Raw genomic sequence first — 14,158 nt, 5'->3', positions numbered from 1 at the left:
ATTAGCTGGTCTTCCACAAGCCGGTGTCAACCCTCACCTCTCCCACCCCATATTTATAGTATGAAGATAATACTGCCCACCTTGTCATGTGTGTTGTATGGACTTCAGCAGCCTTTCCCAACCTGGTGCCCTCCAGATGTGTTGGGCGATAATGGGAATTGCAGGCCAACACATCTGAAAGGTGCCTGGTTGGGGGATGCTAGAGCACGATAGTAGCATGCATGGGAAGTGCCTTGGGTGCTCTAAAGCATTAAGTAGATGTTAAGAGGCAGTGTGGTACAGTGGTTAGAAAGTTGGACTGGGACTCTGGAGATCCAACTTCTAGTTTGCACTCAGCTGTAAAGCTCACTGGCTGGCTTTTGGGCCAGTCACTGACTCTCTGCATAACCTACCTCCCAGGGTTGTTGTGTGGATAAAACACAGAGGAGGAGGAGCAGATAAGCTGCCTTTGGTTCTTTGCAAGAGGGGAGAAGGCTGTAATAATACAGATAATATCTTTTTAAAACACCATCCTCTTCTCTCCACCCCCTCCCACCCCCTTTGTTGTTGTTCAGCAGCTGCTGCGGGCACTTACCTTCCACCCCTGCAGCAGGTATTTCAAGCTCCTCGCCGGCCCGGGATAGGAACAGTTGGGAAGCCCATCAAACTCTTAGCCAACTACTTTGAAGTGGACATTCCCAAGATCGATGTGTATCACTATGAAGTTGACATCAAGCCAGACAAGTGCCCGCGCAGAGTCAACAGGTAAGGCAAGTATTAGCGTTTAGCCATTTCCCCCCTCCAGCCCCTCAAGTGGGAAGAAGCCAAAGATCTCAGAGAAAATGCGTGTAGCACCCCCTGTCTCTCCTTCTTCCCCGCTGCCAGTGTCTGAGAGCTCCATCCTTGCTGAGCATACCTGTTACAGCTTACCTAGCAGGTTTCTTGCTACTCCAGCTTGCTGCGTTTGCACAGGTGGGAGCTGACCTTGGAAGCTGGCAGTGAGGCTGGGAGTGGCATGCCTTTCCTGTGCCCTCTCTGTCTCTCTCCCTTCCTTCCTTCCCACCCTCGCTTGGCATATTGTGTGTCTTCCTCCCCCGGCCATGCACTGGTGGCTCAGGAGATAACTGGGCTTTGGAGCTCTATCGCTGGTCAGCTTACAGCAGCTGTGTGATGTTGGCCGTAGTCCCAGACTTTTAAAATAGCTGCCCTTAGGCTTTGGGCAATTGTACTGCTGTCTAAACTCGGCTCTTCATTTAAGTTTTAAGCTTGAGAGTCCTCTGTGCTAAATGTACAGGGGAGTTCTGCAGCTTTGCATGTGCTCAGCAGCTAGCGTGCATTGTTCCTGCTCTGCTAATCATGCAGGTTGGGGGGTGGGGGAAGAGACCTGTGTAGGTAGGAAAGGCTCATTGCCCCAAACTACTTGGAAACCTTACTCACGCTCTGGGTTCTGAGTTTTCAGCAGGCGTCGTAGGGCTAGCACATTGCTCAAATACAGCCAGATATCCCAAGAGCGGCACTGTATAGGTGGCGGCTTCTCTTTTTGTAATTTATGGTGTCACTTGTTGGCCTGCCAAGAGCAGAGCCGGCGCTGGCTTTCTAGCCCAGCAGCACTCCAGGGGCAAACCGAGCAACGTAGCCAAGCTGCCCCAAGTGGCCACCTGCTAGAAGTACAGGCGTCTCCAAAAAGGAGCCACAAGCAAGCCATTGTACTGCTGGCTGGCTGCCAGTCTAGTTGGGATGATGGGAGTTGGGAGTCCAACACACCCGGAAGGGGCACATTTAGTCCATGATCAGGCAATGTCGGCTGTTGCATTTTGCATGCGCAACAGAGCAGTATCTTATTTGTTTTAATTTTATTTTACCTCCTGCGTGCTGCATGTCAAGAGGCTCTGGGCTTTCCAGTTTGTAGCCATTGACCTAAGAGACAGTGAGTTCTTCCCAGTGGGTCTCTTAATGGCTGCCCGTGACCTTCATCTAGTTTCCTGCTGACGCTGTGAGCCCACCAGCTAAGTCTGTTCTACTAGCTTCCTTTTCTCCCCCCTACCCTTCCCCTCCAATCTCTCTATTTTTGCAGGGAGGTTGTGGAATACATGGTTCAACATTTCAAACCTCAAATCTTTGGCGACCGGAAGCCAGTCTACGATGGAAAAAAGAACATCTATACAGTCACAGCCCTGCCTATTGGAAATGAAAGGGTAAGGGGAAAATGTTCTTTTGTGTTGGCGGGGAGTGGGGGCGTCTTTTTAAAGTCAGACGTATTTGAAAAAAAGCGGTTGCATCGGAGCTTTTCTTAATCCTGTGCTGATTACAATAGATGTCAAAGATTGAAAATTAAAAGTTTTTGTTTTATGTAATTGAAGATCTGGCATTAGAAACAGGGCTGTTTCAGGAACATTATAAAGTGTTATTCAGCCTTCCTTAACCTGGGGCGCTCCAGATGTGTTGGACTACAACTCCCAGAATGCCCCAGCCAGCTCTGGGGCATTCTGGGAGATGCAGTCCAACACATCTGGAGCGCCCCAGGTTGAGGAAGGCTGTATATGAAACAGAACAATGTTCATTTGCATCTCTTTGTGTCTGATAAAGCTTATTTGTGTATGTGTCCATGTGTGTGTATGTTTTCTAAGTTTTTTAAAAAAGGGCTGTTCCATCCACAAAGAGAATAAACTATTCAACACAACAACAAAAATCCTTATAGTGCAGCTTTCCCCAGCCTGACGCCCTCACATGTGTTGACTAAAACTTCCATCATCCCCAGTCAGCATTGGATAATAAGAGTTGTAGCCCAACATATCTAAAGGACACCAGGTTGAGGGAGGCTTTGCTATAAGGAGTTGTGTTGTTGCCTTGAATACAGTTTATTCTCTTTGCAGATGGAACAGCCCAGATTCTTTTCTTTTGATGTAGAAAACAGCTCCTGCTATTGAGCTGTTTCTAGGGTGATGTAGATTCTGTGTTTGTCACATAGGTTTCTTGTTTTCATGGTGACAGAAGCCTTTAAGCATGGCCGACACAAGTGCTTTAAGGAATGTTGGTGATGGGAGGGGTTAGTAGATTTTCTTTCACATACAAGCACGTACACACACACACACACACACAAACACACACACACACACAGAGAGCTCTTAACCTCCTTCCCATAGTAAGTGTCTGAACTCTGCATTGTTCTATACATTGTAATAAAGATAATAAAACAATAATAAAAAAGAGACAGTGGGGTGTAGTGGTTAGAGTGTTGGGCAGGAACCCAGGATATCCGGTTTCAAGTCCCTGCCATGAAGTCCACTAGGTGACCTTGGGCCAGTCACTGACTCTCAGTCTAACCTACCTGACAGGGTTCTTGTGAGGATAGAATGGAAAGGAGGATCGTATATACTGCTTTGGGCTCTTTGAAGGAAAAGTACAATATAAATGTAACAAACAAAAATAAATACAATAAATGTATTTAAGTCATTTGCTTCCTCCAAAGATCTCAGAGTAGTGTCAGTCCTCAAGACTTGGAGAGATAGGGCAGTGCTGCATATTATGGCTGCTTCAGGGGGCCAACATGGTTCTCCGGGTTCTCAGACTACAAACATGGGCATTTAAAGATGCATATGTAGACATGTGTGATGGCCACAGTTTACATGGGCTCCTGCAGAGGAGCTGACTCAATGCTGATGATTTCTGTAGCAGTCATAATCTGTGGAGCTCATTCTTCTAGATTTTCTAGATTGTATCCATGCCATCAAGAGAGATGATCAGAAAGCCAGTTATTTAGCTGTAATTACTCTGACTCCACATAGGAATACTTTTACAGAATGCCCTCTGATGTCTTAGAAGACCACTCTTAAGAAATTCCCATTGGAACTGTGTCCTTGTGTGTTTCGTGAAACTGTTTTTGAGGATATTGTCGATTAGGTTAACTAATGTCCTCATTATAAGGATTCATGTGAAAAATATTTGAGTTTATCCTCAGGAAGAATTTTGTTATACCTAGTGATTTTTTATGCTTTCGGCTTCATAATGAAAATTATGTTAATTTGCGTGTTTTCCGATTTGTGCTGACAGCCAGGAAATTGAGAGCTAAATTTGTTGCTCTACTCTGAAGGTCCCCTCTGTTTTTGTTATGGCTTATAGCTAAACTGTGAAATTACTACTATTACTCTGTGTGTGTGTGTGTGTGTACGCGCACACAGGTGCTTATAAGGGAGACTGAAAGCCAGTGGCTTCTCCCTCTTGTATAATGAGCTTGAAAACCTCTCAAGAGGCAAAGGTGGCATTTTAGCTGAGATGTGGTCACAGAGAAATAAGAAGTGCAGAGGAGTTTGCTTATCTGCTTCTTATGAGTCAAAATGACACCTGTAGCAGCTTTCAGTCAGCCTGTGGCTAAGCTAGGATTGAATTGTGCATAGCTTGCTAAATGCTCAGGGATGGGCATACCTAGGTGTGCAAGAAGCAGGAGTAAGGTCTACTTCATATATTAGAAAATTCCTACACACAGAAGGCAGATGTGAAGAGTCCCTTTGACAAAACCAGTGTTGGAGGGGCAGATTAGAGAAGGAGGGGCTGTCACTCCATAAAGGAGTCCATGCATTACATATTCAGGTCTGTCCTTTGGTGAAGTGGAATTTCAGCAGCAAGACTGGGAAAGACTCAAGGCCTTAGAGGACCACTGTTGGTCAGAGTAGACCAGCCTTTCCTAACCTGGTGTAGTCCAGATGTATAGGACTGCAACACTCATTATTCTTAACAAGCATGGCCAATTGGGAGTTGCAGTCCAACACATCTGGAGGGCACTTAGGTTGAGGAAGGCTGGTGTAGGGCTTTAAAGGTCCAATTCAACACCTTCAGTTGAGTCTAGAAATCACTTGGGGGCAGTTTCAAGACAGGAGTAAGGCGTTTCGTGTGCTCGGTCCCAATTAGTAATCTAGGTGCCATATTTTTGTATTAATTGTAGCTTCCAAACTGTTGTCAAGGGCAGCCCAATGCCCATCCAGTCCATTCTAATAATCCAATTGGGATGTTACTAGAGAGTAAACAACTGTGGCCAGGCCAAGCTGTCTCTTCCTAGGAGGACCACTTGGACCTCCAAAGAAAGAGCTAGATTTGCTTACATGTCCAGGCTACAAACCTGATTCTTAGAGGAATATCAATGGCCGTGTTGGCTGGGGATGATAGGAGTTGTAGTCCAACACATCTGGAGGGTCCCAGGTTGGGGAACGCTGCAGGTAGATAGTGGTAGATAGTGCTAATTTGCTCAAGATAGTTGAGCACAACACTTCCATTTCAGTCATTAATGGAGTTCTGTTCTTGTTTACCTTCTCTGTTGAAGGTTGACTTTGAGGTGACGATTCCAGGGGAAGGCAAAGACAGGATCTTCAAGGTTTCTATCAAGTGGATGGCCATTGTGAGCTGGCGGATGCTCCATGAGGCCCTGGTGAGCGGGCAAATCCCTGTTCCTCTGGAATCTGTCCAGGCCCTTGATGTCGCCATGAGGCACCTGGCTTCCATGAGGTAACTTTGTTTCTCTGCTGTAGAATTTATTTATTTATCTGTTTTATTTATCAAAGCGATGAATGCAAAGGGGAGATCCAAAGATAACTTGAAGCACATCTGCTCCTGTTTTCCATACGCGCTTGATATATATTTAGTGTCCATGGTCTCCTGTAAAAGAACTCTGGGAGCTGTTTTGTGAGATGTCAGGAGTAGTGTTGGGCCGAAACCTGCCCCCTATTTTCAGGAACTTTCTCTCTTCCTGCAAAAGAGGCATTGTTTTTTCTGCCTCTTTCGCAGGGAGGGGGGCAAATTCAGAGAATTTTCTCCTTGGGGTGGGGGACAGGGTTTCCACATACTTTTTTTTTAAGTGTAGACGATTCCTGAGGAGCCCTATTTTTAGTTTTTCAAAAAACAAAAGAAACAAAAATCCTCTTCCCTCAGCATTTGGAGGAGCCCAGCAGGTCTTAGTAAATGCCTGTTGGAGACCATGTGACCTCTCCCTCTCCAATAAGCATTCAGGAAGAACTTCTGGAGTCCTGAAAATGCTGGGGGGTGTCTTTAAAAAAATAATATTTTTTTTAAAAAAGGTATGCCCCAAGCGGAAAATTCTCACCTCTCCCAGCTTCTTTCACCCAACTTTTCATTTCCCCCCCACCCTCCATGAAGTGGCGAAAATGGAATGGTCAAATTTTTTGGCTCAGCACTAGTTAAGAGAGAGAATAAAGGTGTGTAGAGCAGGAGTTGGCAATTTGAGGCCTACAACTACTATTATCCCTCACCATTGGCTGTGCTGGCAAGGAGTGATGAGTGTTCTAGGACAAAACATCTGAAGGGCCACAAGTTGCCCACCCCGGCATAGAGGTTTTAAACCTCTTCACATAACTTTATTTCCCAGACTTTTTGGAGAGCAGTGGGAGAATTTGAAGTTCTACATGCGAATTTATACACCACCTGAAAGGTGATATGACATTGGGCAAGAACTAGGCCACGCATGCTAGAGATGGAACTGTGAGGAGCAGATCTGAGGCCTGGGGGAAATCTCAAGTGTTTGGGGCCTGAATTTAGGTTTGTTGGCCTTCATGGGTATCGCTTAGACTAAAGTTCCTCCTTTTCTCTGGTCTCTGCAGGTACACCCCAGTGGGCCGTTCCTTCTTTTCTCCCCCTGAAGGATACTATCACCCACTGGGAGGGGGCCGGGAGGTCTGGTTTGGCTTCCATCAGTCTGTCAGGCCTGCGATGTGGAAGATGATGCTCAATATTGATGGTAACGTAATGCTCATGTATATCTACTTCTTATATGGTTGTAAAATATTCAGAGTGTCTGAACCAAACCAGGGAGTCTGTAGCTGAGGAAGGATTGTTAACAGTAGCTCTGTGTTTTGTGGGGCCTGTTTCCAAAAGTGTAGGTTAGATGCTGTGCTAGGAGCATTGGAACAGGAGATCCCAATCAAATTTCAGTTTGTATTGAGATGTTTATCTTGACAGTTTTGAGCAGAAGTGCTTGCGAGGACTTTATCCTGAAAGAAGGAGTAACCACGTTTAAATAAATGAATATAAATAAACTTACCTGATTTCTCTGAGTGTTGCATCACTTTATAAAATGTATTGTTTCTAGAGTGCTTCAGAAGTAGAGTGCTTTATCTGTAGACCACGACATCCAGGCCTGTGTGTATCACATGTTTTGTGGGAATGCAGAAAAGCCACAAGAGTTCAATAGAAAGAGTTGTATTAGCCCTAGAAGTCATCCTGCTGAGAATCTCAGTTTTCATAAAAATAAAAACAGAACAACTTTCTAAACCTTGTCTTTAAAAATGTATGGGCCAACTTGCTAAAATCTCAGAAGGGATGGCTGAATAAGATCCCCAAGGATTAGAGGTGTGTTGGGCTTCAGTTCCATTATCCTTCACGGTATGGGAAGGAGAATAAATTACGCATAATTACAGCAAATCATGCAAAGCAGAATATATGTATTTTAAATGGAATCAATTTCATTGGGTGTGACTGGCCATATTGAGTGGCCTAGAGGTGTAAAAAGCTGCAGCTGACAAAATAGCAACAGTTGACAGTTGGGTTGTAAGATGTTAGCTATATATTACAAAGTTGTAGGCACGCTATAGAGAAAGGGTAGATGTATACTCCGCCTGCTTTTTTAGTTATTAGATGCTGCTGCTGCTGATTAGATGATGATGATTTTACTTTGTATTATTATTATTATTATTATTATTATTATTATTATTATTATCTTCAGTTTATTAGTACTACTTGTATATTGCTTCATACAATAAAATATCTCAGTTGTTTACATGCATAAATATTAAAAATCACTGATTAAATACAGATTTAATAAAATATAATACCAAAGAATTTTGACCTACAAAAGTAGCATTAAAAAAACAATGAAAAGATACGGTTCACATGGGCTGACCTACACTCTTTACCTGCTAATCCCATAACAGTGTCAGCAACAGCGTTCTACAAGGCCCAACCTGTGATCGAGTTCATGTGCGAGGTGCTAGACATCCGGAACATAGATGAGCAGCCGAAGCCCCTGACTGATTCGCAGAGAGTTCGCTTCACGAAGGAGATCAAAGGTAAAAGGCTTTGGGAAGGATGGGAGCCAGCATGATATAATGAATCGAGTGGTGGACCTGGACTCAAGAGAGATCTGGTTCTTGTCTCTGCTCAGCCATGAAGCTCACTGGGTGATTTGGGGAGCAGTCACTAATTCTCAGCCTAAAGATAAAATGGAGCGGAGGCAGACCATGTAAGCCACCTTGGGTTCCTTGCAGGAGGATAAAAGTGGTATATAAGTGGAGGAGAAGTAGTAGTAGTAGTAGTAGTAATGATGATGATGATGATGATGATGATGTGAAGGGTGAGGCAACCCAATCCTGACATCCTAAGTCTTGCCACACAAGTTTGAAATAAATAAATAATCTTAAACAGATGTGTTGTAAGCCTATTATTAGATTGTAAGCCTATGCGGCAGAGTCTTGCTATTTACTGTTTTACTCTGTACAGCACCATGTACATTGATGGTGCTATATAAATAAATAATAATAATAAATAATAATAATTGTTGTAGCTAGGCTTATTTTTAGAAAGCTGATATTATCTTAGTTTACTGTATTGTATGTGGCCTCTGTTACTTTATAGAAAAGCAACTAACGAGTGCTAACAATTTTAAAAAACAAAACCCATTGCAATTGTAACAGATTGAAGTTGCTAATTCTGATGGCAAAATGTCCGTTTCCTGGCTGTACTGTTTGAGTTTTTGTGTGCACACAATCCTGCTAATAATAATTTCCATGGGGAGTGGGGAATGTTGAGGTAGGCATTTTGCGACTCAGAAATATTTAAAAAGTGAAGGCTGTTAAGGAGAAATTGAAACAATCTGGGGGGAAACTACAAAGATCCATGTAAAGGAGGTGATGCTTTATTATTCTGACTGACTTGGCTATTTTTGAGTTAATGGAATAGCAAATCTAGAACATGTATTTATTACATGTTCTCTGTGTTTATAATTTTTGGCTGAGAAGTCCTGTAAGCTAGAATTTGATAATTAAAATAAATGGACTGGGGTGGAGCAGGGATGGAGCTTCTAATTGAATGAAGAAAGTGCAACTCCTTATAGACTTACATATCTGTCTGTTTTACTAGGTTTGAAAGTGGAGGTAACTCACTGCGGGCAGATGAAGAGGAAATACCGTGTGTGTAACGTTACTCGTCGGCCAGCTAGTCACCAAACGTAAGGCAGGAGCTGGGGGAAGCAAGGGGGTGGGACGGAAGCTGGGGGTGGCATTTAAGGGCTGTTGGGTAGCATTTAGAGACAGTGCTGTTGACCTGATGAGTTCACCTGTTAGAGCTCAGCATGATATTGGGTGTGGGATACTCAATGGCCAGGTTCGCACGTAACGTCAACCCATGGATTGTGGGCAAGTGCACTGCCACTTGCCTGCTCACCACTTCCACGTTGTGCCCAACCCTAAAGTTTGAACCCATGATTTGTTATTGGGCCCAAACTCTGGATTGTTTAACCCTCAAGCCAAACTACCGGCTTCGGACATCACCTCTTAACAATCCAGTTCCGAGTTGTTTAGCAGAGCAGAAGTGATAAGCGGGCGAGAAACAGTTGCGTTCACTCCTGCGCAGCCTCACCAATTTATGGGTTGTTTAACCCATGAATTGGTGTTACGTGTGAAGAAGGTCAGTTACATCTGTAGCATAACAAATGGATACAAAACTAGTCAGATTGGGCAGCAGGAATGGATATTAGACCAGTTGAGTTCAATGCTGTAATTAATTTTTTTTTTCAGGAGACTGCTTCTAGGAAGCACATAACATTTATACACATAGCTCTTTAGGCATACCAAAGTTAATCTGTTAACGGTTATGTACTTTTGTTGTTTCTTTTTTATTAAAACCTAAATATTGTAAGGAAAGCATATACGCTATTTCTTCGATTCTAAGACGCACTTTCCCCCCATATAAACATCTCTAAAAATGGGGTGCGTCTTAGAATCGCGGGTGTGTCTTAGGGTTTTTTTTTCCTGTTGGTGGTACTGAAATTAGTGTGCGTCTTACAATCGATGGTGTCTTACAGTCGAAGAAATACGGTACTGTTGTGTTATGTCCTTAAAATATTAACAAGTATTCCAATAAATATTGTTTCCAAGTAAAGCTTTGGATTTGTTTTGAATATAACATTTAAAGCACACTGGATGAGCTTTGTCCTTCCGCTCTCTCTCCCCCACCCCCATATGAAATACTTTAGTTCAAATACTTTTGGCTACCAGAGAAAAAAACTTTTCAGCATTTGTACATTATGTAAAATTAATGTCACTGGCCAGTGCTGTGAATTTGTGCAGATATACTACAGGCGGCCTCCACTGAGGGCAATGAATTCTGCTGCATTGTTGCATGATTGAAATGATTGGATGCTCCAGCTGTGTCCAGCGCAGGGCAGCGTTGCCTGCTTCTAGCAGAGACCAATTGAAAGTCAGAGTAGTAATTCATTCAGGGATGCAGCAGACTGTCCCCTCTTAGTGGGTACTTTGGGAGTTCACAGGAGCCTTTAATGTGGTGTAATGGTTAGAGATTCAGGCCAGGACTGGGAGACACAGGTTTGAATGCTCACTTGGCCATGAAGCTCACAGCGTGACCTTGGGCCTTTCACTCTCTCCTGCCCGTGTTTTTCCCCACAGGGCAGTTGTGACGGTAACATGGGCTGTGGAGTATAGGGAAGGTGGAACTGTGTCTGCCACTGTGAGCTCCTTGGAAGAAAGCAGGGATATAAATGAAATGGATAAATTGTAAAAAATAAAAGAAAATCTTCCCTCACTCAGTAATTCATTGCCAAATACAAGAACCTTTTCTCTGTCATGTACACTGATGTTATACGTCTCAATCTTGTTATAATTTCTTTCATGCTCACATACTATATCAGTCCATTTTACCCCATGGTCTTGGCTGCTATTTAGTTTTTGTGCAGTTGTGTGCCATTTAGCATTTGTTCTTGCTGGACGCACACCAAAGGAGCCATGGCGGTAGGTTTCCTCTCCATTGAGTATTCAGGCTCCCTAAGCAGCTGCCGTTCTCTTCTGTATAGGTTCCCCCTGCAGTTGGAGAGTGGTCAGACCGTGGAGTGCACAGTAGCACAATACTTCAAGCAGAAGTACAACCTCCAGCTGAAGTACCCCCACCTGCCATGTCTCCAAGTCGGTCAAGAGCAGAAGCACACATATCTGCCTCTGGAGGTGAACAATTGTGGGTTTTGGAATGTGGGGTAGAGAGGCTGCTTAGGGAAACCTCTAAGCCTTTGCTCTTACAGCAAATGTGTGGTGTGGGGCTGCGTACGCATGCACACTGCTGCAGCCGTATCCTGTTTTCTGCTGTCGTTTTGACCTGTTCTTGTGCTTTGTCACCAACTCCCATCTCCTAGCAACCTTGGTAGGCCTTTGACCAATCTTCCTTCTTTGCTTGCGTTAAACATAAAAAAATCACATTCCATCTATTAGATTCAGAATCACCTGCAACATCTTATTTTTAATTATCTGACAGAAAATTGGGATTTATATATAAATGTATTTATCCCACATTATGCTAACCCATGGTATAAGATGTTGAATTCTGGGTTGTTGTGATGTGTGAACATGGCCATGTTATCAAGCCATGGTTTGGTAATCACAACAACCCACAAGAGAACCCATGGTTTGTTGTTGGGTGATGGACTCTGGATTGTTTGAACCGTGGGTTGCCGTTATATGTGAATCCGGAATCCCTGACTTGTCCATGTTGAGTGAAGTGGTCTGCTGAAGCCTTTCGCTTGTGAATTCACGTGAAAGCCGCCACACGATGGAGAACTGCAAAAGGTTCTACTCAGGTTAAAGCCAGTGCGAGTAGAAGCCTCCTGCAGGGGAGGCCAGGAACGTTGGAGGTGTGGTTGACGTGGGTGTAATCCCTGAAGAGGGTGAATATTGCTGCAGTTTTTCATATTGGTTCTTATATGTTGCTGCTGCCAATTGTGGTTATTTATCTGGATTTTAGATTGTGTGTGTGTGTGCGCATATGTGTATGTGATGTTTTCACTGTGAGCCACCCGTATGATTGCTACTGAGCCAAAGTTCAGGATAATAATTTTAAATTTAAAAATAAATGTTTGGATTTCTCGCTCGCTTTGCCAGGTGTGTAATATCGTGGCTGGCCAGAGGTGCATCAAGAAACTAACGGACAACCAGACCTCCACCATGATAAAAGCAACAGCGAGGTCTGCTCCAGACAGGCAAGAGGAAATCAGCCGACTGGTACATGCCTCTTGCCCCTTTGCTTTTGTGGGAAGGTAGTAGGAATCAGAGGGGACCAGGAGCTTTGCCTTTTGGGCTCATAACTTGGACCGGCAGGGACTGGGGGGCAGTGAATCAAAGACCCGAGGAATGGAGATCTGCTATAACTTAAGAGGCAAAGAGAGTAGGCAGCAGCTTAGGAAATTCTCTGGTTTGGCTCTTGTTCTCTCCTTGAACACGTAAAGCGGCCCCACGGAAGTCTGTCTGTCTTTCTGAGCTTCGGCTTCAGCCTTCCCTTCCACAATACAGGCTAATGCTGCCCTCCCTTACAGGGCTCCTATAAAGATTATAGCAAAAAAGTGTGTGCTATGTGTTTTGGATGCTTTTGAACACCTGCAGCGTTTTAAAATGTTTCTATTGGTATTTTGACAACTTGTTGAACTCTGCGGGTGTAAAGCAGGCCGCTTTGTACCCCTGGGTGCTTGCTGGCAAAATTGTGAAAGCTTAATTTTAATTAAAAAAGCAAACCTCTAGCTCTCATTGTTCCACAGCTAAATGTGATTAAAAAGAAGTGAAAAATGAAAACTGCATAATAAGCCAGGTTTTCAAAGCCAAATGTTATTGTTTTAAACAGGGATGGGCAAGTTGTGGTCCTCCAGGTGTGGTTGGACTGCAACACCCATCATCCCTCACCATAGGGCTGATGGGAATTGCAGTCTAGCAACATTTTAAGGGCCACACTGTAAAACTTCCAGGAGTTTTAATTTCTTATCAAGATTTTCATATGTTCATATCCCCAAGACCTTAGGAGAGGGCTGGGGGAAGGAAATGGTAGACGGGGAGCTCTCTGTCTGTCCTGGGCCACCATAGATGCGTGAGAACAAAAGCTGCAAAACGCCTGTCCTAAATTCATCCAAATCTCTTGTGAAAATATTGACGAAGTAGTGATGGAATCCCACCATGACACAGGTAGAGATTTCTGCCACCCACAGGCAGAACTGAGCACCGTTATCCTTTGAGCTTTTTACACTCTGAGCGCTCGTGGTGGTCCAGACAGGCAGAGTTCAGACTGCAGGTTTCAGCTGACCGCTCTTGGCTTAAAAATATAAAGGCTGCACGTGTTACCTATTTTTTCCCCTCCAAGAAAGGCCTGATGTGTTTTGTGGGATGTAACCTTCTGTGTCTTACAGATGAAGAACGCCAGTTACAACCTGGACCCCTACATACAGGAGTTTGGCATAAAGGTGAAGGATGACATGACTGAAGTGACTGGACGGGTCCTGCCTGCTCCGATCTTACAGTACGGGGGCCGGGTAAGCAGCAAAGAACTTCTTGGGTGCTGCTCCTTTAGCTCGTGGTGGCGTGGAGGGATTTGGAGTTGGGATGCTAGTTTTGGATCTTTGGTAAGCCTTAATTAACAAGCTCTTCTTCAGAATCGAGGGCAGAGAATGCTTTTGGAGAATCTTGGCTCTGTTTGAAAACAGGAAGGGAAATAAGTTGTTTTTTTCCTTTTCAAAAAGTATATGAAACTCATTGCCATCTCCTTAGTCACATTCTCAGCAAACACGTGGGGGGCTGTCGTTCTTGAGGAATGCGCAGGTTGGATTCACAGAAATCCAAACTGATTTGAATCTATTGTGGATTTCGGTTACATTCCTAGTGGGAAGTAGGGTGAACTTTTGTCATGATTTCTGAGTGTGCTTCGGTAGATGTGGTTGTTTATTTTGGGGTGGAAACCCCCCACATTTTCTTTTCCTGCAGAACCGTGCCATCGCCACACCCAACCAGGGAGTTTGGGACATGAGAGGAAAGCAGTTCTACAACGGCATTGAGATCAAAGTCTGGGCCATTGCCTGCTTTGCCCCTCAGAAGCAGTGCAGGGAAGAAGTCCTGAAGTAAGTGAGTGGCATGAAGCGAAC

At 44.1% G+C, this 14,158-nt stretch overlaps 1 protein-coding gene across 1 annotated transcript in view; it reads left to right on the top strand.

Moving 5' to 3' along the window:
- The window catches only part of LOC134408202 (protein argonaute-1), a 65,903-nt gene that overhangs the window by 36,483 nt on the left and 15,262 nt on the right, over positions 1-14,158 (top strand). The window contains exons 2-11 of the mRNA XM_063140368.1: positions 555-744; positions 2,054-2,174; positions 5,294-5,475; positions 6,585-6,721; positions 7,914-8,048; positions 9,118-9,205; positions 11,066-11,213; positions 12,141-12,260; positions 13,430-13,552; positions 14,001-14,134. Of these exons, the coding sequence (XP_062996438.1) occupies positions 555-744; positions 2,054-2,174; positions 5,294-5,475; positions 6,585-6,721; positions 7,914-8,048; positions 9,118-9,205; positions 11,066-11,213; positions 12,141-12,260; positions 13,430-13,552; positions 14,001-14,134 (1,378 nt within the window). The remainder of the gene's footprint in view (positions 1-554; positions 745-2,053; positions 2,175-5,293; positions 5,476-6,584; positions 6,722-7,913; positions 8,049-9,117; positions 9,206-11,065; positions 11,214-12,140; positions 12,261-13,429; positions 13,553-14,000; positions 14,135-14,158) is intronic.

The sequence above is a fragment of the Elgaria multicarinata genome, chromosome 13, assembly GCF_023053635.1.
Source record: "Elgaria multicarinata webbii isolate HBS135686 ecotype San Diego chromosome 13, rElgMul1.1.pri, whole genome shotgun sequence".
In the NCBI taxonomy this organism is placed as follows: Eukaryota; Metazoa; Chordata; class Lepidosauria; order Squamata; family Anguidae; genus Elgaria; species Elgaria multicarinata.
This window is presented reverse-complemented; position numbering and strand designations above follow the sequence as displayed.